This window comes from Thyridium curvatum (genome assembly GCF_004353045.1).
Source record: "Thyridium curvatum strain D216 chromosome Unknown NODE_73_length_209619_cov_86.844896, whole genome shotgun sequence".
In the NCBI taxonomy this organism is placed as follows: Eukaryota; Fungi; Ascomycota; class Sordariomycetes; order Thyridiales; family Thyridiaceae; genus Thyridium; species Thyridium curvatum.
The window spans coordinates 36,762-64,143 of NW_022156828.1; the positions used below are offsets into that span (position 1 = coordinate 36,762).

The 27,382-nt window shown below is 56.1% G+C and overlaps 11 protein-coding genes across 11 annotated transcripts; 6 read left to right on the forward strand and 5 right to left on the reverse strand.

Moving 5' to 3' along the window:
• Positions 1-417: 417 nt before the first annotated feature.
• On the forward strand, positions 418-1,665 carry E0L32_009713 (uncharacterized protein; the record flags this gene model as incomplete). The annotated part of the gene is made up of 3 exons (XM_031144706.1): positions 418-551; positions 599-1,162; positions 1,233-1,665. 3 exons carry the CDS (start codon positions 418-420, stop codon positions 1,663-1,665), a joined length of 1,131 nt encoding a protein of 376 aa, XP_030990484.1.
• A 930-nt stretch (positions 1,666-2,595) lies between these two features.
• E0L32_009714 (uncharacterized protein) lies at positions 2,596-4,597 on the forward strand (the record flags this gene model as incomplete). Its single annotated transcript, XM_031144707.1, has 2 exons — positions 2,596-2,766; positions 2,837-4,597. 2 exons carry the CDS (start codon positions 2,596-2,598, stop codon positions 4,595-4,597), a joined length of 1,932 nt encoding a protein of 643 aa, XP_030990485.1.
• Positions 4,598-5,555: 958 nt separating this feature from the next.
• On the reverse strand, positions 5,556-7,709 carry E0L32_009715 (uncharacterized protein; the record flags this gene model as incomplete). Its single annotated transcript, XM_031144709.1, has 1 exon — positions 5,556-7,709. One exon carries the CDS (start codon positions 7,707-7,709, stop codon positions 5,556-5,558), a length of 2,154 nt encoding a protein of 717 aa, XP_030990486.1.
• Positions 7,710-8,339: 630 nt separating this feature from the next.
• On the forward strand, positions 8,340-9,960 carry E0L32_009716 (uncharacterized protein; the record flags this gene model as incomplete). Its single annotated transcript, XM_031144710.1, has 3 exons — positions 8,340-8,518; positions 8,592-8,678; positions 8,730-9,960. 3 exons carry the CDS (start codon positions 8,340-8,342, stop codon positions 9,958-9,960), a joined length of 1,497 nt encoding a protein of 498 aa, XP_030990487.1.
• Positions 9,961-10,023: 63 nt separating this feature from the next.
• Positions 10,024-11,892, reverse strand: E0L32_009717 (uncharacterized protein; the record flags this gene model as incomplete). The annotated part of the gene is made up of 3 exons (XM_031144711.1): positions 10,024-10,919; positions 10,984-11,173; positions 11,266-11,892. 3 exons carry the CDS (start codon positions 11,890-11,892, stop codon positions 10,024-10,026), a joined length of 1,713 nt encoding a protein of 570 aa, XP_030990488.1.
• Positions 11,893-12,251: 359 nt separating this feature from the next.
• E0L32_009718 (uncharacterized protein) lies at positions 12,252-13,589 on the reverse strand (the record flags this gene model as incomplete). Its single annotated transcript, XM_031144712.1, has 1 exon — positions 12,252-13,589. One exon carries the CDS (start codon positions 13,587-13,589, stop codon positions 12,252-12,254), a length of 1,338 nt encoding a protein of 445 aa, XP_030990489.1.
• A 700-nt stretch (positions 13,590-14,289) lies between these two features.
• Positions 14,290-16,905, forward strand: E0L32_009719 (uncharacterized protein; the record flags this gene model as incomplete). The annotated part of the gene is made up of 4 exons (XM_031144713.1): positions 14,290-14,433; positions 14,511-14,752; positions 14,866-15,015; positions 15,519-16,905. 4 exons carry the CDS (start codon positions 14,290-14,292, stop codon positions 16,903-16,905), a joined length of 1,923 nt encoding a protein of 640 aa, XP_030990490.1.
• Positions 16,906-17,812: 907 nt separating this feature from the next.
• On the reverse strand, positions 17,813-18,622 carry E0L32_009720 (uncharacterized protein; the record flags this gene model as incomplete). The annotated part of the gene is made up of 4 exons (XM_031144714.1): positions 17,813-17,882; positions 17,953-18,249; positions 18,418-18,494; positions 18,605-18,622. The coding sequence occupies 4 exons, from the start codon at positions 18,620-18,622 to the stop codon at positions 17,813-17,815; spliced, it is 462 nt and encodes a 153-aa protein (XP_030990491.1).
• Positions 18,623-20,676: 2,054 nt separating this feature from the next.
• On the reverse strand, positions 20,677-21,830 carry E0L32_009721 (uncharacterized protein; the record flags this gene model as incomplete). The annotated part of the gene is made up of 3 exons (XM_031144715.1): positions 20,677-20,766; positions 20,825-21,560; positions 21,628-21,830. 3 exons carry the CDS (start codon positions 21,828-21,830, stop codon positions 20,677-20,679), a joined length of 1,029 nt encoding a protein of 342 aa, XP_030990492.1.
• Positions 21,831-22,276: 446 nt separating this feature from the next.
• On the forward strand, positions 22,277-23,010 carry E0L32_009722 (uncharacterized protein; the record flags this gene model as incomplete). The annotated part of the gene is made up of 2 exons (XM_031144716.1): positions 22,277-22,679; positions 22,745-23,010. The coding sequence occupies 2 exons, from the start codon at positions 22,277-22,279 to the stop codon at positions 23,008-23,010; spliced, it is 669 nt and encodes a 222-aa protein (XP_030990493.1).
• A 565-nt stretch (positions 23,011-23,575) lies between these two features.
• E0L32_009723 (uncharacterized protein) lies at positions 23,576-27,280 on the forward strand (the record flags this gene model as incomplete). The annotated part of the gene is made up of 5 exons (XM_031144717.1): positions 23,576-23,663; positions 23,726-23,848; positions 23,905-23,967; positions 24,035-26,244; positions 26,309-27,280. 5 exons carry the CDS (start codon positions 23,576-23,578, stop codon positions 27,278-27,280), a joined length of 3,456 nt encoding a protein of 1,151 aa, XP_030990494.1.
• Positions 27,281-27,382: the final 102 nt, after the last annotated feature.

Sequence of the window (27,382 nt, forward strand, 5' to 3'; positions counted from 1 at the left end):
CGTCTCGAGGACGGCAAAGTGCACACAGTGAAGATGTGTTCGTGCTGGCGAGCCAACCGCTGTCTGATGTCACTCGGACCTTCACGCCTCACCATACGACAACCCGATGGAGAGTGAGACTGATGATGACCGGAGCAGGGGTGATCTATCGCTGTCCTTGGGGAGTCTTTCCAAAATATATGAGAACAAGGGCGATAACATTGGCTTTATTTATAGTAACTAAACAGACATCTTGAGTCCTCGATCATGAGACTAGTCAGCCGTAATAGCTGTCGTTGGTAACCTGGAGTCATTTATTAGCTGGAGGGGGCTGGACTGAAATTCGCCATGGACATGATTGGCCGGAATTATAGGAGGCAGTTAGTCCGCTTTTGGGTTAGCGCCGGGCGTGGAGGTGGATCCCAAATTTTTTGCATCATGGACTGCTTCGCTTTTGATGCATCAAATGATTTCGAGAGTCAACCTGTACACTCTAACTCTACTCCTTTCATCACCTCCATTCCCTGTGTATTCCTTTTCTTGCCTCTCAATTCCACGTCACCAGTCGCCATGTAAGTATTTACTGCCGCGTAAAACTATCCATCATCTCGCGATACAGGCAATTGACCATCCCTTTCTCTCTGTTCAGGCATTGTGTCCGTCGCGCAGGTTTGCGCAGCGCCTTCTTGGCCTCGCGTGCCATCGCTACCAAGCCCCAGTCCACCTCCTTCGCTGCGGAGATCGCCCGCAGCACGAGCGTCGTCCGAGCCTGTGTCATCCCTGCAGCTCGCAGCTTCTCGCAGTCTTCTCCTTTCCTGAACACTCCCGCCGAGGACACCGCAGACAGCAAGGCCGTCGAAGACGCCCTGAAGTCTGCTGAGGAACTCGGATCCACCACTGCGGAAGGTGAGAGTCTTGCAGAATCTGCAGCCAGCGGAGAGGCTGCCGCGCCGAGCGAGCCTGCCGCCCATGATGTTTCGAACCCCGTTCTGACTGCCACCGGACCAGGAGACGCTCCTGAGACCGTCAAGTACGACGAAGCCGCCGGCGAGACCCCCCACGCCATTTTCATCAGGAACATTATCTTCAATGCGACTGAGGATCTCCTCCAGGAGGCCTTTTCGTCATACGGCGAGGTCGCCAAGGCGGCCATTGCCAGAGATGCGCGCGGAATTAGCAAAGGGTAAGCCCAACTGCAGCTCCTCATGAAAGTTGTCAATCGCAACATCATCTAACATCTGATTACCCTTTAGCTTTGGCTTCGTCTGGTTCAAGGACGCCGACTCTGTCGAGAAGGCACTAGAAGAGGCCAACGGCTCCTTCTGGCACGGTCGCCGCCTGATTGTTTTGCCCCGCACCACCAGACAGCGAGGAACAAACTCCCGCACCGGCGGCGAGCCCTCCCGATCGCTCTACATTGGCAACATCCCCTACGAGACGACCGATGCCGAGCTGAACCGCCTGTTCCGCGGGCTGGAGAATGTCACCGCCATCCGTGTTGCCGTCGACCGCACGACTGGCTGGCCCCGAGGCTTCGCCCATGCCGACTTCGTCGATAGCGAGTCGGCCACCAAGGCCCTGGAGAAGCTGCAGGGCTTCGAGCTGAACGGCCGTCAGCTCCGCTTCGACTATGCGTCTTCCTCGCCGAAGGCCACCCGGGCCCCTCGAGCTTCCGACGACGCTTAGGCACCCCCTATTGAGAAGCAACTGTACCAAGTGACAGAAGAAAGGGGGAAAAAAGAGACTTGTGATCGATCGATGGACAGTGCGCCTAAAGGGAGGGCACTTGTAAGATAGCAAATGTACATGAGCTACTACTGTCGTGTAATCTTAGAGCATGCACGATACTGAATAAACAACTACCCGCCTTTCCTCTACTTGGCTGTGTCTCTCAGTTGTGTCTTTTGTAGCATCTGTGAGCACTGACAAAGATATTTACGGGTCTGAGCCTTTTGCATTTTAGATCGTCTCTGGCCAGTGCAGGCATACAAGCTGCTCTGACTCCTGCGTGAATGCAGCAGCAGCAGCGTAGACTTACCTAGGTAGGCACCTAGGTAGGCACCTGGGTACCTAGGTAGATTGCCAGGTTAAGGTAGGCTGCAGCCTGAATGGGGAGGAGGAGGAGAGCGGATCCGGAGAGGCTTGATTGAGCCTCGGTAGTTTAGCGGGGGTGGCGGCAGCGACAGAGAAACCGGGGCACTGGCTCGCTGACAGGCACCTCTCTGGTGGGCATTTACAGCGAGCTGTTAGCGCCTGACTGGCTCAATGAACCCGAGCACATGCCCAGAAAGTTGCATTACAAACCCCCGGGCCCACTTTAATCTTCTAGCACCCCGACCAGCAGCCGACGCTGCCAGCGCCTTTCATCCCAACCAACTTCAAGCGTGCGTCTTCCTCCTGCCGTTTGAGCAATCCAATATTCAATTCTCGTCACCTTTTGGAGCCCGGATGCCTGATTTCTCTTGACTCACCCCCTGTTTTTGTTTGGCAGCACCAAAGGCCTGATATCGCCTGTTCTGGATATATCGTCACCGGCAGGGCCTTTGTTTGACATTCTCATTCCTAAGCATTTTGCCTTTTGCGCTCTCGCCGACCCCGGCCTGACAACCCCACACCATGTCGTTCCTCGGCGGAGCAGAGTGCTCGACGGCAGGCAACCCGCTCAGCCAGTTCTCCAAGCACGTCCACGATGACAACAGCCTCCAGAGGGATCGCCTGGTGGCTAGAGGTCCTAACGGGACCCTCGGTGGCTTTCGCAGCGCCGGTAGGAACGGCCCGCAAGATGAGGTATGCTAGACCACGTAGACTATTGAGGACGTCGGCAAGGACTACGTGACTAATAGGTACACCTTTGCAGATGATGAACAGCTTTGCACAGCAGGCTCCCGAGATGCCTCTCGAGCACGGTCCTATGAGCCAGGTCAGGCTGGACCCCGCCGCCGCCCAAGGAGCCCACCTCCGAGCCCAGTCCGCATCGCCCACCTGGGCCGACGACTTCCAGAGAGGCCAGTCGCCCATGGAGGCCGGCCCTTTCAACGCGCCTCCGGGAGCCCACTTCAGTGCCGACGAGTTTGCCAAGTTCCGACAGATGGGCCAGCAGCCGTCGTCTTCCCGCCAGAGCCCCATGCCCAGCGCGCAGCAACAACACCGGCCCATGATGGGCGTCGGCATGATGAACATGGGCATGAACCGCGGCATGATGTCGCAGCCCATGTTTCAGCCAATGTACTCGCAGCAGCAGTTCCAACCAATGCATCACGAACACCAAGACGTCCAGGGTAAGGGCAAGGGCAAGGTGGTCGAGCTGGACGACCATAAGTGGGAGGAGCAGTTTGCCCAGATCGAGTTACAGGACAAGCAGGATGAGGAGGAGGCTGCAGCTATGGAGCCAGAGCTGAACAAAGAGGATCAGCTGCATGAAGAGACCGGCTACGGCGATCTCGAGTCAATATGGAACGGCATCCAAGCCGAGCAGGCGTCATTGCAAGAGATACAGAACGAGGAGGACTATACCGATATGAAATGGGATAACTCTGACTGGAACAAATTCGGCGACTGGGATATGAACGGCCGCATGGGCTCGGACCCGACTGTCGAGGAGTATCTCTTTGAGGAGGAGAATATCTTCAAGGACCAGGTCAACCCCTTTGAGGAGGGCGTTCGCATCATGAACGAGGGTGGCAACCTCTCGCTCGCCGCTCTGGCCTTTGAGGCCGCAGCGCAAAAGGACCCCAAGCACGTCGAGGCCTGGGTTCAGCTCGGATCAGCACAGGCACAAAATGAGAAGGAAGAGGCCGCCATCCGCGCGCTCGAGCATGCCGTCAGCCTTGACCCCAACAACCTGCCCGCGCTCATGGGTCTCGCCGTCTCCTACACCAACGAGGGCTACGACAGCACCGCTTACCGCACCCTCGAGAGATGGCTGTCGGTCAAGTATCCCTCCATCATCTCGCCCGACCAGCTCTCCTCGGCGGCCGAGATGGGTTTCACCGACCGCCAGCAGCTGCACGAGAAGGTGACGGATCTCTTCATCCAGGCCGCCCAGCTCAGCCCAGACGGCGAGCACATGGACCCGGACGTCCAGGTCGGCCTGGGCGTGCTCTTCTACGGCGCCGAGGAGTACGACAAGGCGGTCGACTGCTTCAGCGCCGCGCTCGCGTCGTCGGAGCAGGGCACCTCGAACCAGCGCAGCCAGGTGCACCTGCTGTGGAACCGGCTGGGCGCCACGCTCGCCAACTCGGGCCGTTCCGAGGAGGCCATCGCCGCCTACGAGAAGGCGCTCTCGATCCACGCCAATTTCGTGCGGGCGCGCTACAACCTGGGCGTCAGCTGCATCAACATCGGCTGCCACGCCGAGGCGGCGGCGCACCTGCTCGCCGCGCTCAGCATGCACAAGGAGGTGGAGAAGCAGGGCAGGGAGAAGGCGCGCGAGATCCTGGGCGGCGCGGGCGGGGACGTCAGCGACGAGCGGATCGACCGCATGACGACGCAGAACCGCAGCACGACGCTGTACGACACGCTGCGCCGCGTGTTTGGGCAGATGGGCCGCCGGGACCTGGCGGAGAAGGTCATTGTCGGCATGGACCCGGAGATGTTCCGGGGCGAGTTTGACTTTTGAGACGCACGAGGAGGAGAAGGAGGAGGAGGGGGAGGAGGAGAAAGAAGAAGAGCCTGGGAAAGGCCTATGGTCTCGCGTTGATATTGGCAGTGGCAGCAGCGGCAGCGTTGACGACAAGTTGAGCCAGAATTGTACAAATCACGGCGATGGAGTGGTGATGGCAGCTGCAGCAAGAAGACATGACGACAACATCGTCGTCGTCGAGGGCCGTTTCGGCCTGTCCGGGGTGCATTTCCGGGAATGGTCCATGCGGCAGCGCGATAGCATAGATGGTATCCGTAACTAGGTTTCGGGGGTGTGTGTTAGAATATTCACGCGTTGACTCTTGAGGTTCTTATCTGGGAGATGCTTTTATATCCCCTGTGCTAGCTATCTACATGTGTTCTTTCTGTCGATGAGATATGCGGTAGTCCCCTGCGATACAATCTGACAGTGGCATTCGGGGAGCTGGTGTTTGCCCCTGCTTTGCCCTATCCAGAACCGAAGAGAGGAGATTGATTGGGTCCTTACGAAGGATATTCAATAACAGAAGGAGTGGAAGAAAGGACTCGGACAATCATGTCCCCAGACTAGAGATCGGCATCTAGAATTGGAGCTTCGGCCAAGCCCAGGTCTATCATCGGAGTCCTTCAGTACCAAGAGGATAGATAAGAGCAAAGGGGGCCGGTTTTTGAATATCAGGCTTTTTAACATGCGTCAAGTTATGGCAATCAGCGTTCCGTTCAACACAGGACAAGGTGGTATCCACAGTATCGACCTCATCCCAGACAAGATACGTAAATCATGCCCTAGCGAAGTCAAAAGCCCCGGCTGCATCATGTCATTGATATCTGACCTACCCCATCCCTTCACTACGACCACACAGATCCGCCCCGGCCTACAATACACTCACCAAAACACAACCCACCCCCCCAAAAAAGACTGAAACAAACGCATCATCATCATCCATCCCTCGTCCTTACTTGACCGCGATGAAACCAATGCCCTCCCTCGCCTTCCTGACGGCCCTCTTGAGCGCCTGCTCCTCCTCGTCGTCCCACTTGACCGAGATCTCGCTCCACTTGACGCCCGGGGTGTGGTACTCCCTCTTGTGCTGCGCCCGCCGCGCCTGCAGGCCGCTCATCTCGCGCGGGTCCCCGCTGCCGCTGAACACGACAAACGCCGTGCAGGGCGGCAGCGCGTCGTAGATGCGCCGGAGCCGCGCGGCCGTCGCCCCGACGCAGACCTCGAGCCCGGGCCGGCGGCCGCCGCCGTCCTCCCCGCCGCTCGGCGCCAGCGGCGCGGGCGGGCCGTTGGGGTCGTCGGCCGTCGTGCGGTTGCGGTTCCACCACCCCTGCTGCGCCTCGAGCTCGCGCAGGCGCGCCCAGACAAAGTCGACGCCGCCGCCGCGTATCTCGGCGCCGTCCGGGTCGCCCCGCACGGCGCGCACGACGCCGGCCTCGACGTCGGCGTCGCTGCGGCAGGCGATGACGTGCGCGGCCTCGCCGCACATGGTGCCGCGCGGGTTGCCCCAGTCGACGGCGGCCGTGGTCTTGCCCGTGGCGAGCCCGCCCGTGGCCGTGGGGCCGGCCTGGCTGCGGTACGAGGTGCCCGCGCGGCCGAGGCGCTTGAAGAGGTTCTCGCCGTCGCTCTCGCCCGTGGCCCAGAGCTTGCCCTTCTCGCACTTCTTCTTGACGAGGTCGAGGCACGTCCGGGCGTCCTCGACGCTGTCGTGGCCCCGCGCCGTGCCGTGGCCCTTTTGCACCTCGCGGTTGAGGAACTTTTGCGCCAGCCACTTGAGCCCGTGCTTCTTCTCGGGGCCGGCCGGGTGGGGGAAGATGATGGACGAGTCGACGATGAAGGGGTGGGTGAGCTTCATGGCGCTCAGGTCCGAGTCGAGCGAGTGCCCGACAAGGATGCTGCGGGCGTCGAAGAGCTTGAGCAGCCGCTGTTGAATGTCGTGCAGCGTGGTCGTGACGGGGTCCAGCATCTCCTTGGTGATGCCCGAATAGGGGGTCAGGTAGTCGATGATGGGCTTGTCGGGCTTGACGAGCTCGTCCATGATTACCTCGCCGTCCCACTTGACGATGCTGATCCTCGTCAGGGAGAACTCGCTCTCGCCAGTCTTGCACATCTCGCAGTCGATGGCGTAGACATCGTGTCCGGCTGTGATGCTGCCTTGCTCCACTTCGCTCTCGGGGATCGTGCCATCCTCGAGCTTCTCGACGTTGGTGTGGACCCATCCCTCTTGGTCCTTGAAGGCCTTTCTAGCCTCTTCGTCGGGAAGCATGGCGGGGTGCAGAAGGAAATTGTTCTGCAGATAGATCTGGGGGGTGGTCACAAACTCGGTGATTCGAGTACGCACGTCCTTGAACTGATTCGAGTCGACATAGCGCGGGCCTTTCTTGTTCTTGTCCTTTTCCTCCTTGGATTTCGTATTGGGGGCGGTAAGAAACGTAGTGATTGGTGAATGCATGTTGCCAACCCTCTCGTTGCCCGTGGCCCTGACTGGCCACATGTACTCAAACATGTCGGCGAAGGGCTGGAGGGGCTCGGCGAGCTCGTCCTTTTTCAGCTTCCGCGGATAGTAGTCGTCCGGTGAGGAAAGGACTTGGTTGGTCGCTTGACCAAACTTGCAAGTACCGGCTGCCTCGCTGTATTTGGAAAAATCAACATGTTTCTTGAACATGGCCTCCTCGAGGCCAGGGACGAGAACGACGACAATCTTTCTGAAGTTGGGACGGTGAGAGACGGCGACCCAGTGAGGCGCCGCACCGTCGGCAAAGAGATACAAGACGAGGTGGCGAAGGTCCGAGACTTGGATCTTGTTCTGAAGGCGACACGACGAAGAGAACTGAATGGTGGGATAGTTGTTCGAGTCCTTCTTGGGCACCTTTTTCAACTTCTTGGTGGGCCTGCCGTTCCTGATGGTCTGCCAGCCGTCGTCATCGTCCTCGGCATCACCAGCTCCGTCGTGCCCACTAGGGCGCTTGACACCGGCGACGCTGTTGGAATCGCTGAGCACCTGCGAGGCTGACTCGGCCGACGAGGTGGAAGTTGTCTTTGAGGTTGAGCCACTGCGGCTCTCATCGCCTTGAGCCTCACCGGCGGCTCCTTCTGCCTGGGCGTCCATGAAAGTTCTGTTCGGCTGTGGTCCTCCAAGACTTGCTGCTGTTGAATTTGAGGATTACTGCCCTGGTCCCAGGTCTTAGCAGCCCTGCTGAGCGGGGTGTGAGTTCTTTTTTGAAGCGCAAGAGGAGTGATGAGTGATGAAATTGAAAGAGGCTCCAGTTGTTGCATAAAAGAAGCTGCCAATAAGCAAGTGACTGCCAAACAGAGAATTCATAGTGACAGCACACGCTAAGAATCGACGCTAAAACGCTGCTCTACAGAGAGTGGTGGTAGGCGACAGGTTCGTCAATCCAATTAATTTATAGTGGGGCCGCTCAAGCTGTCAGAGGCCGGGGCGCGTCTGAGCATTGAAAGAGATAACCCTGGAGGTGCCGACTGTTCAAGAGTCTGGCAGAGGCATCTCACTCACCTCTTATCTTCCCCATTGTGAGCATAAAGCAGCTGGCCTTTGAGCCGTAGTACGCGCTTTATGAGGCCAAAGTGAGACGGCCAATATCCAATCATCAATTGACACTTCTTCGCCTGGAATAATGGGAATCTCAGACACTCACCCCAGCTCGGAGCACGCACTCACACAAACAACCCTAGTCAAGCTTGCAGCGATCCCCCTTGTCTCATAGGAGCACTCAACATGGACCTCGTCTATTGCAGGTGCAAAAGCTGTGGAGGCAGACTCGGTGATTTCATCAATCTGTGGACTCAAATTGGCAAGAGCTACTTCGCTCCGCTGGTAGAGCCGCGTGCCGAGCTTAATGTGAAGTTGCAAGGCAATGTAAGAGTTGGAGAGAAGAACACACTGGTCGAAGCATGGTAAGTAGATTTGCATGATTTGCTTTTTCTTCTTTAAGCACCGGAAGCACCGACTGACCCCTTTCCAATGCAGCGACCTTCAGGACATTGTGTGCGCAGGCTGCGACGAGATTGTCGGTCTCAAGTGCCTCAACACACCTGTCAACCATGTTCTTGACAAGTAAGCAGAGAACTAAGAGTATCAAGCCCTCCATGCTGACTCGGGATGCAGGAACCAGATCCTCTTACGGATCTCCTCCATCAATACAGTGAACAGGAACAATAGGGCCACTGTCGAGTTAGTGATCAAGCGGCACCTCAGCCTCAAGGATGTTCCAGGGAAACCCTCCCCTGCCCCAAATGACGCCCCTCGCGGCCGTGGGACACAGCAACCCGGGCCCTCCTTCTCACGACAGAGCCCAAGGGGTTCAGAATCCTCGGACCCGGACATACTACAGATCCAGGCTGATGTGGACGGCGCACGCGATGACATTGACCGAATAGAGAACACTGGCTTCCAGATCTTTTCTGCCATTGACAAGGCCGTCCAGAGAATGGAACAGGAAGTCAAAGATCTCAAGGACACGGCCCGAGATCTCAGACGAGATCTCGGCGGTAATCAAGACGATTTGAGCTCTCTCAAGTCCGAGCTCAAAGGGGTGAAGGCAACGGCGCAGGACAGGAGCTCTCTTGAGAGTATCGAGTCTCGCCTCCAGGGCACCATTGAGTCTGTCTACGGAATCAAACAAGACTTGACCTCGAAATTCTCTCAGATTCTGGAGGACCTATCAGGAATCAAGTCAGACTTCAAACGCCAGCAGGCTGAGATCGAGAAACTGAGATCCGCCGCGGCCGAGAGCTCTGCCACCGCCAAATCTCACGCCAAAGAACTGTCGACCCTGCGAGCTGATGTTGCTCGTCTTCGGCGCCAGATAGACCAGGATCGGACAACGGCGCCCGAGACGGCCCCGGCCGTATTTCCCTCCCGAGAGCTGGACATCCTGACGAGCAACATTGCCAAGATTGGCAACCGCGCCAGCCTGGTGGAGAGCCTCCAGATGGAATTCGAAATGCTGAAGGGACGGGTGGAGCGGATGGAGGCTACAGCGGACAGTCGCAAGGCGCCCGACAACGCCGTCCCGCACGGTAGGAAGTCGACGCGGGCGCAGCAGCCCAAAGATCCCTACGACGTCCCTGACGATGACGTCTTGGGAGGCAGTGGAAGGCGCAAGCGGCTGTCGCCCGATGTCGAGGCTGTGTCCAACGACGACACCCCGTCCAAGCGGTTGGCCTTTTCATCCGACTATGCTGAAACCCCTACCCGTAATCACGATGCCTCCTTGCAATGGCCGCCCACATCTCCCGAAGTCGCAAGACGCAGGTCTGGTCTGCCGAAACTGACAAAGTCGGGCTCCATCGACAAGAGGACACTCAAGCGCAGCTCGCGCAGGAGCAATGGATGAGGACTATGTGGTCGGTATGATTCCTGATTATCGCGATTTCATTACCGCGATCTATCTATCTATTCATCTACGCACCAAGGCCTTACCAGAGCCGAACTCGGCCTTCATGATTTCGATCGCGAAGCCAGCCAGCTCCTCGACCGGCTTGACGGCCCTGTCCCGGAAGAAGGACTGCGCCAGGGGGTGCTCTGGGTTGTCGGCCCATTCGTGGAGGATGATGCTCGCCTCCTTGCGCTGGTCCAGGCTCTCGATGTCTTCCAACATGGCCTTTGCCTCGGCCAGAATGCTCCACTCATCGGAATGCGCCTGCTCTCCGTACTTGAGCGTCATGAGCAGGATGGCCTGGTAAAGCGAGCTCAAGTCCGCCTTCTCAAAGGCGGCGACCACACCCGGGTGCACTTGCGCCTGGCCCTGCGCCTGGCCCGTCGGCAGCTCGGTGTTGGTAATTGTCTTTGCAATCATTAGCAGGCCCTTGAGCCGCCACTGCTTGAAGGGGGCGGCGTATTTGTACGGGTCGCTGCGGATGGCGACGAAGCACTCCACGGCCAGGGCGTGGAGGAAGTTCCCCTGCTCGGTGAAGTAGCTGATGGCCTGCTGGAAGACGTTGGCCAGCGGCTCGACGGCCCACATCTGCTCCCTGACGAGGGGCTCGCAGTGCTGCCACTGCTGGCACAGGTTGGCGAACCGCTGCTCGGGGGCGACGCGGGCCTCCGGGGAGCAGGCCACGTAGATCTTCTCGATCTGCGCCCGGAACGCCGGGTCCTGGGCGACCTTGGAGTCGATGGGCGTCTTGCGCAGCTTCTTGGTGTTGGGGACGAAGCTGAACGAGTTGAGCGGGATCAGGGGCGAGCGCTGGAAGACCTGGTAGACGTCCAGGTCGTCCTTGCACCGCGGGCAGGTGCACTCGAAATGGTAGAGTTCGAGCCCGTGCTGTCTGAAGATCTTGGGCTTGGTGTAGTCTAGAAACGGAAGTTAGAACGTACTGCTTCACACACAAATATACTACAAGTTTAAGGCCTGTACCGATGTATGAGATGGTGATCTCGTCTCCCTCCTTGATCTCCTCCTCGGCCCTGAGGAAAGCTTTCCTTCCGGAAAAGGCCACAATGGCATTGGGAACACAAGAGTGATTAACCATGGCCAGAGTAGAGTCCAAAAACGTCCCGGTCTGACCTACATCCGGGTCGGATCTGTCAAACGAGTTGGTCTGAATCTGTTAAAAGGAGTCAGCACCCTGTCCAGTGGCTTCTCTCTCCCCCCCTCTCTCTCTTTCAAACTCCCATGTGACAGAGACATCTCCCATACCTTGCACAGCAACTCGGCCGCCAGCCGCAGGTTCTCCTCGCTCGTCTCCCACCCGGCGTACGTGCACCCGGCCAGCGCCTGCATCTCCAGGTCCTTCCACACCCGGCCCGCCCGGAACCCGGCGACGTTGCCCTCCAGCCGGCCCAGCTCCTCCCTCGCCGCGTCTCCGCCGCCTCCCGCATCGGCATCGGCATCGGCATCGAGCCGCAGCAGCTGCTGCACCAGCGCGCGCACGGGCGTCGGCAGCCAGTCCTGCTGCACCTTGCTGCGCACGCGCTTGAACGCCCGGCACTCGGCCTTGTGCGCCGCGCCGCCGCCGCCGCCGCCGGACCAGTCCGCCCTCTGGCAGGCCGTGCCGCAGTAGGCGACGGCGCGGCAGCCCGTGCAGGCCTTGAGCGTCGTGCCGGCGGCGGCGGCGGCTGTGGAGAGGCACCGCGCGCAGGTGTGTTTGGCGGCGGGGCCGGCGGGGATGGCGACGAGCGGGTCGGTGAAGGTGGCGATGAGGGCTCCCGGCGGGAAGGTGCGGGCTGCGGTCATGCGGCGGCCCGGCGAAGAAGGGGATGTGCTGCGCTTGCCCTCGATGCGGATCCCTGGATATTTATGGTCTGGGGGAGAAGGTGAGGCCATGGCGGAGGAGGGTGGGTGAACTGTGATATACGGCTGCTGAGCTCCGGGGTGGGAGGTTATGACTAGGGATGTAACAGGAGGTCCTGTCCTCTGTGCGAGGTCAAAGGATATCCTAGTCCGTATGTTTCTGACTGCGTGAGGCACTGAAGGCTGATTTGAACGAGTGAGACTGAGACGCCGTTTGAGACTTGGTGTTGATGAAAATGAAAAGTGGATGTTTGAAACTGTCAACCCCCACTAAGAATTATTGTGTAAGTCAACACACCCGAGCGATATCTTCCAAAAAAAAAAGTTCATTACAATGCTGATCTATTCTTCTTGATATAATGCAAATCGCTAATGGGTATTCATCGACAGATCTACAGCTCCTCGTGGATCCTCGCCTTGGGATTCCTGGCGCCAGCTTCCCGCTGCGTCTGGATCATCGTCCACAGCTCGACACTCCAGTGACCGTCGTCTTTCCTATTGGCATGCGCCAACGACCTGATATGGTGATCAAAATAGGCATCTCTCACCGGCACACTGCCCTTTTCACCTCTGGCCACGGCTTGTTCCGGCTGGTTGGGCCACTTGCCAAGCGTCGCGCCCATGCTCTCGTCCAGAAAGTTGTCCATGACCAGGTTGGCAGCTCTCCGCCGCACAACGTCATACTTGGACGTCTCTGTATCCTTGATCACGAGGACGCGGAGGATCTGGTCCATGCCAGATGAGGCCAGGAACTCGTCCTTGAACATATCGCTCTTGAGCAGACCGGTGATGGCGGCGAGCTTGGCTTTGAGCAGCCCGACGTCTGGCGTGCTCGACTCGTCGTCCACCAGACTGCTGAAAAGCACGGCCTTCAGATTCTGCCCCTCGCCCTTCCTGCACATGGCAAGCTTGGTGGAGTCCCAGGCCTTTTCCACCGCCTTCAGCGCATTCGGGTTGTTTTGCAGGGCGGCCGCGACTACCGTCGCCGCCTTGTGCGACCGACTCGCCGCTCGTTCCGCCCCGACAGAAGCGTCGACAGTGTCGTCTCGAGTCTCGTGCATGCTCGGGCTGTCGTAGCTCATGGCGCAGAGAAGCGCCGCGAACGCCTCGGCGTCCTCGGCCAGCTTGAGGCCGTAGTAGAGGTCGTGCGAGAGCTCCTGGATGCCCTCGAGCGCATCGTCAAAAGTCGTGCCGTTCTCGTCGGCCAACCCGAGATAGTGCGGCCGGAAGGCGCCCTTCCTGATGACTTTGAGGGCGCTGTGGAAGACGGCAGACTCGTCCGTCGGCGGCTTGACCTTGCCGACGGGGTCGTACGCCGGGGCGCCGGGCGGATATTTGGGCGGCGCGGCTTGCTCCTCGGCCGCCGGCTCGGGGTCCACGAGGACCACGGACTGGTCGGTGGGGAGCCCTTCTAGGCTGGGATCTATCTCGTCCGGTACATTGATCTTTGCTTCTTTCTCGCCCGTCCAGACGTTGAGTCGGACGTGTAAGCCCGAGGGGAGGTCCTGGTCGTCGTGGACCTTTTGAAACTGATCCGTGGCCTGGAAGACCTTTGGGTAACATTCCGCCGGGTTGTCGGTGTGGCATATCAGCTCGACATCTGGTGATGGCGATGAGGAGGCCTGCGGATTTGATGCGGCCGCGAGGGCCGCTGATATGGTTCCCAGAATGACGAAGGCGACTAGTACGAATGACCACGCCGACAAGGTTGAATCCCGCCTTGATTTCATCGTGCACTAGTAGAAGGGCTCTTTACTCCTATGGCGGGAATCAAGTATGAAGTTGTAATCAAGGAGAGCCCATGCGCCAGCCACTTAGGTATTCCTCCAGTGTCCAAGACAGTTTTTGTTTGTGCCTCGAAGACGCCAAAAGCCGTTCATATATATCCCCACCAGTCTTAGGGACACATCAGCAACATCTAAAGCAGCGAAGGTGGAAGCCTGCAGAATCCTTTTACACTTCGAACAACCTCGATCTAGATATTTGCCACACTGGGGTTTACTAGATGACTCACTGTCTGTCGTTTGGTAGTTTGATGATCATGGGTGATGTGTCTGATCTGAGTTGGTTGTCCTCAACTACCTATTCTAGGTGTGAAGAAATCAAAGAAGTGATTGTAATGTGACTCTAGGCGCTACCAAATATTCCATATATTGAGCCGCCTGCGCCGATAAGGATTGATGTACTCTCAAATCGTAGCTCACCTAAAAACAAGCACTGCTGTATTTGGCAAGACGGTATTGGCTCGTTGGCGCACCCCAGGCGCTGAAAGGCCGCTAGACCCGCCAAGGCCCGGCTAAATTGTGTTGCCGAACCGAGCCTGCGAGTAACATCACCTCCAATTCATTGGAGCTTTGCACCACCCATCCAGAGGAAGTCCTCGATCACGTTCCCTACCACCCAATTGACAGCACCAGACACGCCGTCACCATGCTGCCGCTTCGACAGCGAGCCCTCACCGCCGCCCGGCGGTCACGGCCCACCGGCCTGCGGACCTCGCGATCCTACGCCTCCGACAGCCACGGCCACGGCGACCACGGACACCACGCCCCCGCCGTCGAGGAGGGCATCGGAGTATGTGCTTTGCGCCAAGCGGAGGCTCTCGCCGGTCCCGGTTTCAGAGGTGGTATGCTGACAATGGACTTGTGTAGGCTGCCTTCTACATCGCCGTCGGCGCCATCCCCGTCTCGATGATCGCCTACTCGATGGCCCAGCCCGGCAAGGACGGCGAGCCCTCGAGCCTCACCAACGCCATCAACAGCCTGTCAAACTTTGGCAAGGACTGGGAGACGAGGAACCACGTCCGTACGGTCGCCATGGAGCAGGCTGCTCACGACAAGCACCTGCTCCTCTACGCTGGACGCAACCCGCACATTGAGATGAAGTACCCCGAGTACGTCGGCCCCCTTCTTTCGCACCATCGCCAGCATCGCTCTCCCTCGCATCGATCCTGAGCATTCTGGAGTTTTCCTTTTCGTATGGCAGGCAACTGACAGTATATCACAGGGCCATCCAAGCCGGTTCACCCTTCAACGTCCCCGCCGGACACTACGCAAACATGGACAAGGTTGTCGCCCACTACCGGCAACAACATCTCGACGAGGAGGACAGGAAAGCGCAGCTGGCACAGAAGAAGGCGGAGGCGGCATCCAAGGAGTAAGAGGACCTTGTGTAACATATCATTTACTGAGGCTGCATATAGAACTGAAGGAACGATCAACCAAACCTGCCCACTGACAGCTACCTGACCCTCGTTGAACGTGCGAAAGCATGATCCGACCATCATGCACTGCTCATGCTCAAGCCGCAACTTTAATTTTTCCCTTTTTTTTCTTTCTCTTTTTCTTGCGCCATTGCACCTGCTGGCAAATCCGTACCTGCTTGGTGTCTGCCTTTCCCGCTCATTTGTACTTATCATGCGTCTGCCGCCCGCTTTCAGCATTGTGCATTTCTCGAGATGGGACGATTTTTCATCTGACACACATCGCATACGTTCCCCCGTACCTCTTAATCTGCATTCTCATTCGTTACGCTTCCCAACTGCTCGTGTGATCAAACACTTTTAATACTTTCTTTCTTTTTACCGGTTTGCCAACCCCCAAGGCGGCGCTTGATGAAACGTTGGGCGTCGGTTCTTTCAGCTACACGCAATCAGGCAGCAATCTGCCTGTTCCGCTGAGCACAGGCGAATCAGCGACGCGGGACGACGACGGTGACATTGCCGTCATCGTCAACATCGGCATGGACCGCAACCGGGTGACTGGCAATCCGTCATCGGGCCGCCCAGGACCCCCTCGCCCGGGACCAAGTCATCAATGGGAGGACGGCAGCGATGCATCCGACACCTTGGTTTCATCTGTGGACGCGAGCATCGAAGGCCCCAGGCCAAACACTACGACCACCAGATCCAGGCTTACCATGATCGAAGTGCCGGATGACGGCGACAACTCCCGCCTCCCACAGATGCCCAACTGCGAATTCCGGCAACTCGACCCGGATACCATAGACCGCCTCATGGTACCTTCTCCACCAACAACGCTTTCGCGGGGCCTCCTTACTATTGAGGCACGAGAACGACGCGAACGGGAACGGGAACTCCAAGCCAGGCTCTTTCCGGGTCAGCGGCAGGAACCCCCAGCCAGGCAGCCTTCTCCCGCTGACATCAGTACCACCATCTCTGACGAGTCGGCTGTGTCGCCTCGGTCGTCTCCGCCGCCGCGGTCGCCGCGGTCTCCGTCCATCCCGGATCTGCCCCTGCCGTCCTCTCCAGGGCCTGTCGTCAGCATCAAGCTGATCAACCAGGATATTGGGTTTGGCGTCTTTGCCCTCACGAGCTTCCGGAAGGGAGACGCCATCTACGAGGAAGATGTAGCTCTCGAGGCCACCCACGACACGCATGTCATCGGCAGACGCGACGTGGCCGAGGAAATCAAGCGGCTCTTCAGACATGACCAACCCAGGCTGCGCACCCTGTTCGCCGCCTTCCCGTACCTGGCCAACATCTGGCTCCCCACTTCCAGCAACGACCTGTCCCTAGACCTCATCCGTCTCCCCTCCCTCGTCCGGGGAAAGGGGCGCGTCGTCTGCCTGATCGACCCGGGCGAGTGGCAGGCGCGCTTCGACGCCGGCGCGGCCCGCGTCCAGCGCGAGCGCCACTACATGCCCTTTGTGCGCCGCACCTTCCACACCGACATGCTGACGACGGACTGGTTCGGCCAGTACGCCTTCCGCCTCTCGCCCGCCGAGGTCTCGGACGCGCCGCACGGCGCCCACCACCGCGCGGCGCTCTACGCCGTGACGTGCCTCATCAACCACCACTGCGCGCAGTTCAACTGCCGCGTCGTGGCGGAGCCCGGGCGCGTGCGCGTGCTGGCCCACCGCGACATCGCCGCCGGCGAGGAGCTGCGCATCAACTACCAGAAGGACGGGCGCGTGCGCGCCGGCGAGTTCAAGTGCGACTGCTGCGAGGCCGCGCCGGGCCGGCTGCGGCGGGCCGTGAGCAGGGCCAGGGCCAAGACCAGGGTGGACAAGTGCTCCCTGATATGACGCCGCGGGGCACTCTTTTTCTATCCCGAGGTTTTCCTTTTTTTGTCGTTTTTCATTGTGGCTTGGCCAAGGGGAAAGACGGAATGGGATGATGACAAGGGCCCGGTTCTGGACTTATTTGAGGGGGCTTTCTTTCGATGAGAGGGGATTAAAGGGGAAAGCACAGCTTTGTGGTTTCTGATATACGGTGTACCTGAGCGGGACATACGGAGCGTGTTTTTATGAGACTTATGACAGCAGGGAGACATCCCGCAGCGATACCCCCTTTGCAGCATCTTGATATTTTATTTTCCCCCTTGTCGACAGGCAACTTCTTTTTGCTACGGACATTGACATGGCGTATAATTTGGAGTTGTGTTAGGATAGAACAATTCATAATAGTTCATCAGACACCATACGAATTGGAGCCATACTTGGGGAAATGATGACTTGAAGTGCCTGCTCGAGAGGTGCATCATGGAATATCATGCCAGTCTTCAGGCACTTAGGTCAAATAGGTGACCAGGTTCAACCATCACCAGAGCTAACGGCCATGAAGGGAGTATATACGGCATAGAATGGGTTCACCGTCAGCAGCAGCCGATACCAGCATTATCGATGATCATGTAGTTTCTTGACGTTATCAATTTTTTGCTTTCCCGATATCATCTAACTCGGCCTTGACGAGCCCCCGAGCACAGCACTCCCCAGGTAATTCTCAAGCTGAGTGTGCGCACGCCGTGACCGCATGAAAGAACGCCCAACATGAAGGAGGCATGAGACATGACTGCACAAAATGCGAATTTCATTCCCTATCGTGCTAGATAGTCGAGGTTTTGCCGTTCTACCAAGCAAAACCATGCCCTTTCGCCATGTCCGTGATAAATTCAATGCAAGAATCCCACCCCCCACACGATGTCCGCAACCCTTACTTCAGAGGAATGAAACGAGAAGAGTGGGTGGCACCGATACCGGGACGACCGTGCTTGACAGGCTTGCTGTAGAAGAGGTTAGTAAATTGTTGGCTCGACACGAACGAGCCGTGTGTTTTGTTGGGCGTCCACGTACTAAGAGATAGAGAACTCTGCCAGGTAGTGGCCAACCATCTCGGGCTTGATCTCGACCTGGTTGAACTCCTTGCCGGAGTAGATACCGATGACGCTGCCGATCATCTCGGGGACGACAATCATGTCACGGAGGTGAGTCTTGACGAGGTCGGGCTTCTCGTTGGGCTTGGCCTCCTGCTTGGCCTTGCGGAGCTTCTTGATCAGGCCCATGGGCTTGCGCTTCAGACCACGGTTGATCCGGCGCCGGGCGCGGGCGTGGACGACATCTCTGAGTTGCTCGGGGCTAAGGTCGAGGAGTCTGTTCGTAGAAAAAAAGGTCATGATTAGCCTGCCGTCCACCTCATTCCAAAAGTCCAAATCCCAGATCCAGATGATCCCGCCCTTTTCCCTTCATATTCGAGACAGGTCGTCGTTTGGAAAGATGCCGGACCAGGGGGAGATGAATATCGAGATGGTGTGCACATACTGGTCGAGGTCAATTCCGCGGTAGGAAAACTTGCGGAACTGTCTCTTCTTCTTAAGCTCAGCGGCCTCCTCGGCGTTCTGTAGAAATTGCATCGTCAGCCTCTTCGTTCTATGTGTGCATCACCGCACCTGCCAGTTCCGGCAGCAGTGAAGCAAGAGAGAGCACATGTATAGGTCCAAGCACGTACGTATTCGGTGTCCGCCATGTTGATGTCGTCGGTTGTCAGGGAAATTCGCTGTTCGATAGGTCGTGTATCGAAGAGCGAATCTTGATGGCCGTGGTGGATTGAAATTTCCAAAGGTTGGATGGGGCGGGCCTCTCAAGTCGCAACGTGACTAGCGAATTGAAAAATTGTAGGGTTTGGCTGCCCTCAAGCCCCTCATCACGTGGGACTAATCAAAGGACGAAGAAAAAAACGGCTTACATAAGGGAAGGCGCTAAACATGGGTGGGTCCCGTGGAAAGGTACGTACCTGCAACGCTACCAGACCAGTAGCGTCACCTCCAGACTCTCCTCCAGACTCTCCTCTAGACTCTCACATTGGACTCGACTGAACCGGAGGCCAAGTCTTGGCTAATCTGGAGGAGTGCTAGCAATTTGAGCTCTTTGAATCCAATTTTCACCCTGAGAGATGTTCCGAGGCAAGAATGAAGCCATAAAAGTGGCTTTCAACAATCAAAACCGCATAGCGGATTCTCTCTGCTCTGTTCTCTGCGATATGATTAGACCATCCTAGCTGCCTCGCTATGCACGCCGACTTGAAGCAAGCCAAAGATTATTCAACCGCCGAGATCTACCAGTAGGACCAAATCCGATATCCCTTACAACAAACTACGCGCGTTTTATCAATGTGAATTTGACATGGGAGTGTGACAATTTGTACAAGTGAAACTGCTGAGACTCCAGTGGTGAATTATAGTCACGATGAGGTCAAAGATCGAAATGGTAGATCCTGGTTCCTCTAGCACCCTGTCAGTCCAGAGCAAATCGAGATCAGATGCAAGATACGATTGCATACAGAAGCGGGAATCCAGATGTTAGGTCCAAACAGTTGAGGGTGCAGTGAGTGCTAGTGAACTTGGTCAGCACACAGACAAGCGTCGATCATAGGTAACCCAACACTACGGTGATCTTATCATTTGCATGTTGACAGTAATGCAAACTCGGGTTGAGTTGTGATGAAGAGTCGAATGCTCTACATACCCATTCTTGGACCGGATGGCTGGACGACATAAGGTATCCGGTACTGAAGAACGCTTAGGGGATTCTCTTTTAATTCAACGGTCTCAAGTGGTTAGCGCATCACCAATTGAGCACTTGGTATCTTCCAAAGGCCTATTCCACCGTTATGAACCCCAGTTCGGTGATCATGGCGTTGCTTATCTCAACTGAGCAAAAATGGTCTTGGAATATTCGGCTTGGGCAACTGCTTGTCTATGATCCACACTACATTACTTACACTATTCATACGGCAAAATGACAATGAACGGATTAGAGAGAATAGGAAATAGCAGATATTATGGACGTGCGGATGCAATAAAGTTCAAGTTGGCAACGAAGACGGATTTCGGGACAATATGGACAGACCTGACACATTTCCATACATGTATTGCAGCTTGTAGACCTTGAACTACCCTCCACGGATTGCCTGCCCTTCTATACTCGGTCCTACTGGATTTCTACGAGATTTCTCATCTATGTCTATTCGTCGTCATAAAGCTGTCGCGAATTCGAATTGCAGAGTCCTCGGCGCTCTGGTGCGGAAACTTATAAGACCCAAAATAGCTTCAAGTCTTGGAGTGTCATCAAACTCTTCAGTCGGGTCTATGAGACTGGGTTTAACCATGAGGCTCCAAAGCTTTTACAACTCGATATGAAAACTTCTAGCACATATACTGCAAATTACTTGACTGTCCTGCTCTTTTAATCCATATGTACATAGTAATCCTCAACGAATTAGAATAGTATATGAACTCTCACCTGCCAACAGTAACAATTAGTCGATGCACAATATCTTGAGATGACTCCAAGAACAGTCGCATCGGATATTTTTTACCACTAGATACCGCCGACTATAAACGCCTCGAATCATCATATTGCCGACCGAACTTTTCAAATCTATGAGCACCAACGGGGTATTTCAAATGTCTATGTTCACAAAACCTTCCATGCATTTCAAAACTTTAAACTCTTGGCGTCATCCAAGTATGTTTCCACATTCATAGCCAAGCCAATGCATTTCCTTCCACGTATGCACGATCAACCTTCAAGGAATGCCTCACTCTTAGCCTTGGCCTGGGAATCATCCTTGGAAGCGTCGGCCCGTGGTGGTCGGTTGGCGATGAGCCGCTTTGTACCGTCAGCACACCGTTTGGAGCATCTAACAAATGAAGAAAGGTAAACTTACTACCAGGTTACGCAGAAGGACGGCAATGGTGACCTTGCCCACCGAAGGCACATATATGGAGGCCTTCTCCTTGACAGCCGGGCCGTCAAAGTTTCTGAAGGAGGAGAAGTTGATGCAGACAGCACCATCACGAATCAGCTCGATGGGAACCTTGAAGCCTTCTGCAGGAACACCACCGATGACGACATCGCTCAGAGGAAGGCAGTGATCCAGCGTCCAGCCCTCCTTGTCCAACACCTTATGCCTGGGTTGCTTGATGCCCTGACCACGGGTGAAGAGCTGCACGCCAGTCAGGTCGACAGAGTAGACCGTAGCGCCGTCGTTGGCGAGGAGAGCAGCAAGCGGCCGCCCGTTGACCTCGGACCGGTTGATCACCGTGATCGTCTTGCCGAACAGGCGGTTGCCGGAAGGGATGATGGAGTTGTAGATCTGGAGATACTCGAGGATCTTGACGACGGCTAGGGGAGTGCAGGGGAGGATCGACTTCTTGAGATTCGCAGGAGGGTCGAGGAAACGGACGTTGTGGTACATGTTGTAAAGGTGCTTGTGGCAGAGACCCTCGACGTCCTTGGACAGGGAGACTGTCTCCTGGATGTACTTGTCGTGGGTAGGATTGCCGGGGAAAATCGGGTAGTAGACAATGATTCCATCTACCGTGTCGTCCTCGTTGGCCGCCATGATGGCCTCCTCGAGCATATCCTTCTCCACCTTGCGCAGATCGAAGTCGAAGCCACTGCTAGGTGTTAGTCACAGCGGCCATGGAAGCACTCAATTCATCTTGCAAGGCAAACAAGGAGACTAACTTCTCCTCGCAGGTCTTCTTGGACCACTCTGCATACTTGACAGCAGCAGGGTCGTCGTTAGCCAGGAAGGCGGCCAGACACGGCTTGACGTCGCCAGCAGTCTGGATCTTCTGCAGAGTGTCCTTGACCTCCGCGAGCAGGTTCTTGGCGATGTTCTCTGCAAGGACGACCTTGCAGGTCTTGGGGACTTCAGTGGTAGCCATTGCGTGGCTCACAAACAGGCGACAAGAGTTGCAGCAAGCTACCACAGGGAGGGATCTTGAGGAACACGTCTTGAGAATTTACCTCAAGACATGCTGATACCCGTCAAAAATTTGAGGAACCAGCATGCAAAAAATGCCCCGCGCGGCCCCGATTAGGCTTATCTGTTGGCGCACCCACCCCTGTCACCAGGCTAAATCTGGGTGTACAAGAAGACCCATGCAAGCTGTACCTGAGTCCTTCCAGAAGCTTGGAGTGACGGGTGGTCCCTGAAAATAACTGGTGGGGATTCTGTTTACCCCTCCTAAAAATTGCTGTAGACGATAAGAAAAATTCAGCCCTGATTACATCAAAGTGACAGACATTCTTCTAACTTTTGCGACAACACCCGGAGGCATCGAGACTTGCATTTTCTTCATTCACCTGGGAATACTCTCCTATAGTCACGATGGCGTCCCCATGCCGTATCGTGGTGATGGCCAGTGGCAATGGCTCCAACTTCCAAGCACTCATTGATGCTGTTCACTCCGGCTCCATTCTTCACACCCAGATCGTCAAGCTCTTTGTAAACAAGAAGACGGCATTTGCGATACAACGAGCCGAGAAGGTGGGAATACCCACCGAGTACTTCAACATGGTCAAGGAGGGTTTCGTCGTGGCAGGCGAGAAGGACGCAGAAAAGGTCAAGGATGGACGTGCGCGGTACGATGCGGCGCTGGCGCAAAGGGTACTCGAGGCGAAGCCGGATCTGGTGGTCCTTGCTGGCTGGATGCACATCTTCAGTGTGCCATTCCTGCGGCCTTTGGAGGAGGCGGGCGTCAAAGTTATCAACCTCCACCCTGCACTGCCTGGTAAGCCGACTCACACCGTCTTGGGGTTTTCAAGAGTAAGGTGGTTAACATTGTTCGACTTGTAGGAAAGTATGATGGCGCAGGCGCCATTGAGCGACAGTACCAGGACTTCAAGGATGGCAAGCTGGAGAATAACAGGGCGGGTCTCATGATTCACTATGTCATCGCCGAGGTCGACCGTGGTAGTCCTATCCTGACGCAGGAGGTCGAGTGCCGGGAGGGCGACGAGCTGAAGGATCTGGAGGAGAGGATACATGCTGCAGAGCATGAACTCATCGTCAAGGCGACCGCAAAAGTTGTGGGTGAGATCCTGGCAAGGAAGAATCTGTGAATTTACACAGTCTCGGTGTAATACCAAAGCCATACAACATCTACCCGTTTGATGTCCATGGCGCATTCAAAAAAACCAAGGGCCTAGAGATGGTGGATAGACTCCTTTGTTGCACCTGAGATGGGCAAGCAAGAGTCAAATAGAAGATACCCAGATCAACATTCTCAGGACAGTAATGAAGTCGTATTGAAAGAAGCTCTGGAGTCCCCCACCGTTGATGAGCAGCGTGGGTGAGCAACGTCCAAACAGCCTTATCGACTTATTTGCACCAATGTACATACAATGTGGGGTTCTGCAGTACTTGTACTTGTATTTCCGATTTCGTCATTATTGGAGCTCACCGCTTTTGATAAGTGAGTTTACTGCCGCCCTCACATGCGATAATATTTCTCTGGCGCTGCAATTCACTAATCAAATACTGGGTCCATGATAAGTAGGCTGTTGAGACAGTTCCTTGAGCCGATGCTGGGATCTCAGTCCACATCCCTCTGCAACCACCCAAGCTCACCAAGGGCATCCCACAACCTATAATTCGTGCGACAAGGCCCTCTGTACATAAGCAAGCATGGCGGACTTCAAGTCCTGGGCCACACAGTATGTCGTCTCTGATAGCGACTCAGAGATGAGGGACCTCACAGTGAAGGCAGCGACTGGTGAGACAAGGAACCTTCCTCGCTCCTCAGAGACCAAGTTCAGATATACTGACCGTGACCAGCCATTCAAGATGCGCCTCGGAAGACGACAGCCGTCTTGCTCTGGGCGCAGTCCATCAATCAGTGGATCGCAGGTGGGGCAGATGATGAAGGAGGCGACGACGATGTGATCGCACGCTCCAAAGGTGTGTGGTTCTTGAGAAGAAGACTTGTGCATACGATTTACTGACCGGATGGGCAGCGCTGGAGTTCCTTTCGGGTACCCTAGAAGCCCTGGACCGGGATGTTCTGCGGCTAGAGCAAGGTAAGGATTCTGTTGCCCTTCATGGTCTTCTCAACACTGTACTGACGTACAATGTGTCCTTTACTAGTGCAGACATTAATCTCATTCTTTGGGTCCATGTTTAATGTCGACCACAAGGCTGGCATTCTGGCCGCGTCCAAAGCCCTGAGGTGTCTGAGCACAGCCAAGGCTTTCAAGCCCATTATGAGCATTGCCATATTCAACAGTCTATGCAGTCTTGGCGAGGATTTCTCAAAGCAAACAGCAGCCACTCGATCCGAAATATATGGCTTGCTGGATCGTTTACTTGCCGATGATGCGGTACGGAGCGAACTCCAACGGGAGTACGGTGGCGAGAGCAGATTCATGATCGACCTTCTCGAGCTATGCCACCAAGAAAAGGACCCCAAGAACCTTCTTTCGTGGTTTGGCATATTGGCGCTGTTTCTAGAGACATATGAGCCATCTGTCGACGTGGCACAGGAAGTGTTCAAGGCATACTCCAACTACTTTCCCATCTCCATGCGGTCCTCCGCAACGACGACCGGAGTTACAGTGGAAGATCTCAAGACAGCAGTGCGAAAATGTTTTGCAGCATCACACAGGGCCTCCGACTCAGCCTTCAAGTTCCTGCTCGAGAGGCTGGATAGCGGCGATGCAATCACTGTTGCGGTCAAGGTTGACATATTGAAAACCATCAAGGCTTGCATTGACAGCTACCCGGATCCGGTCAGGACCATTGTCCCCTATACCGAGAAGATCTGGAGCTCGCTCAAGTATGAGGTGCGCAATGGCGAGATCGAGGAGACCATCAAGGGAACTCTCGATGTCATCCGGGGTATAGCAAAAAAGCTGGATGGAGTTTCTGGCGAGGCTATTGGGGTCGAACCACTCAAAGCATTTGTCCAACTCGTTTTGGGCGACTGTATCGAAGACCTTTCTAACCCCATCTACACCAAACAGGCGGGTATTCTTCTGACAAATGTCTTGGGTGCCAGCATCAAGGCCTTCAACCTCTCGATACAACAAGTGCTGGAAGCGATCAAGCGCAATATCCGTCAACCAAAATCACCCAATCACCGCCGAGATCTTGTTGCGCTGCTCAATGTCGTGCTGCAGGAGCGAAGCGAGCTCGTAAAGGGACAGGGCGCCGAGTCGTCTCCTGATGTGGAGGAATTTCACGCTTACGATCCCCTGGTTAAAGACCTGCTTAACGACGTCTATTACCGGCTTTGGAAAGAAAATTCGGCCCAGGGCCAGGAGAAGGGGTCGACGTCCATCCTGAAAGAGGTTCTCAAAGGTCTCACTGCCATGATTGGCCAGCATGGACCATCCCGGACAGAGATGAAGGCGTCTCTGTTGGATGAAGAGTCATGCAACAAGATATACAGCACGACGACATCCCAACTTATCCGGAGCCCCAGCAAGCTTCCTGAAGAGGCTATGGTATCAGAACTAGCTCCACAGGCCGTTCGCAGCCTACAGAAACAGACGCTGGTATATCCAGAAGGTTTTAGATCACTGCTTGCTGCGGCAAGAGTAGCAATGAATGATCCGTCAGTGCAGACGGCTGCTGGAAGCGAAGTCCGCGCTCATGACTTGAAATCTGCATGGGCAGGCGCTTCAAAAGCAGAGTTGATATGGTTGAAGGAGCTGCTCTCTAGACTGGCATATATTGGCTGCTCGGAGATACCCACTGCGGCTCCCCCGATCAGCCAGTTGCTGGACTTTGTAGGCTTGCTGTGGGAGCTGCTGCAAATCTTCCTCGATGCTGATCTGGACCACTGTGCCAACATTGTCCTGTCTGGCATATATGGAGGGCTTCTTAATTTCAGAGAGGCCTGCATAAAGAAGGGCCTTGAGACGAATGGTAGCTCCTTTGCTTCGATCAGTCTACTGATACACGCGAGCCTCCCACGCACTGCGGAGGAGTTCCAGAAAGGCTGGGCGAGCTTTTCTGGAGATACCACTCAGAACGAGAGTTCGATCTTCAGGGATTATCTCCTATCCGGCCTCTACACCCTCTCTCTGCTATATCGCAAAGCATCAGAAGCAAACAGGATGAACGTTGGCCAGCTCGACACTTTCCTATTGCAGCTGTCAAACATGGCCACCTATATTATCAGAGACCTGAGTCTCGAAGACCAGCTCGGAATGCAGCTGCAGAGCCGCGCGCTAGATCTTTTCTCATTACAAGCACCATCATCTACATTATTTCGGCCACAGGAAAGCGGCAATCTCGACGCATTGACTATGGGAGTCATGCAAGGTCTATGGCCTGCCGCGGCCACCAAAATAGTATGTTGCCCCTTGAGCCTGGAGCCCTCTTGACAGAGTGAAATACTCATTAACCCGTCTACAGTGGTGCCAAGACCTTGCTCCGGTCAATGTTTTCGATGATGTCCAAGCAGGCGCGAGTGGGACTTCTGCCAACGATCTATCGCCCCGACAGCGCTTCGTCCGAGACTGCATCGCCGTTACGGTTGCTAATAAGTACCTGGTTGGAGCTGGAGCCAAAGAAGAGGACGAGCTGAAGTGGAAGATGGCGATCGATTTTGTCAAGGACCAGCTATCCGAGGACAAGATTACAAATCTGACGCCGGCTCAGTATTCCAGGCTCCTGGCTTTCGCAGCAGGTGCCGTTGCCAGGATGGACAGGGAGATAAGGGCGGTGGTTCCTCTTCTTTCCAAGGCGCCAGCAAGGAATGCCGCCTACAGCGAGGAGATGGCCCGCTCAGTCGAGGTCCTCGTTTCGCCAAAAGATTACCTGAACACCGACAACCACGCCATCATCAAACCCCTCCACAAACAGTGGCTGTACGCCTCCTTTGCCAAGCCCATGATCCCCCTCGCCTTCCCCTTCAAGCAGGACGGCGCCCAAAGCACCGCCTACACCATCTCCATCATCTCCCTGCTCAAGCACATCCCCTTCGCAGTCTACGAGGACGACGTCGACAGCCTGGCCCGGATCCTCATCGCCGCGCTGTCGGCGCTGGCGGGCAACTGGCGCGACGTCGAGGGCGCGCTGCTCGTGCTCATCGACGTGCTGGACAACAAGGCCGACGCCCTGCGCGAGCACCTCAAGGCCGTCATCGACGCCGTGAGGAAGATCTTCGCCGAGGCCTCGGCGCCGGGCACGCCGCTGGCCGCGGCCGCATGCAGGCGGCAGGCGCTGGTGCTGCTGTCGGGCCTGCCGCCGCGGTACGAGGTGCGGCACCTGCTGGCGTACGCGCCGATGATGCAGCGGATGCTGGCGATGGCGTGCGGCGACCGCGTCCGGGAGGTCAGGGCGGCGGCGCAGGTGGCGCGGGAGGCGTGGCAGAAGATTGATTAGGCTCGTGGTGGACGGAATATTTTTGTATGAACATATCAATTTGCATGCATGTCGGGGTATTTTGATGTGTGTGTGCTGTCCTATATTGGCTGGCTTGCTGGC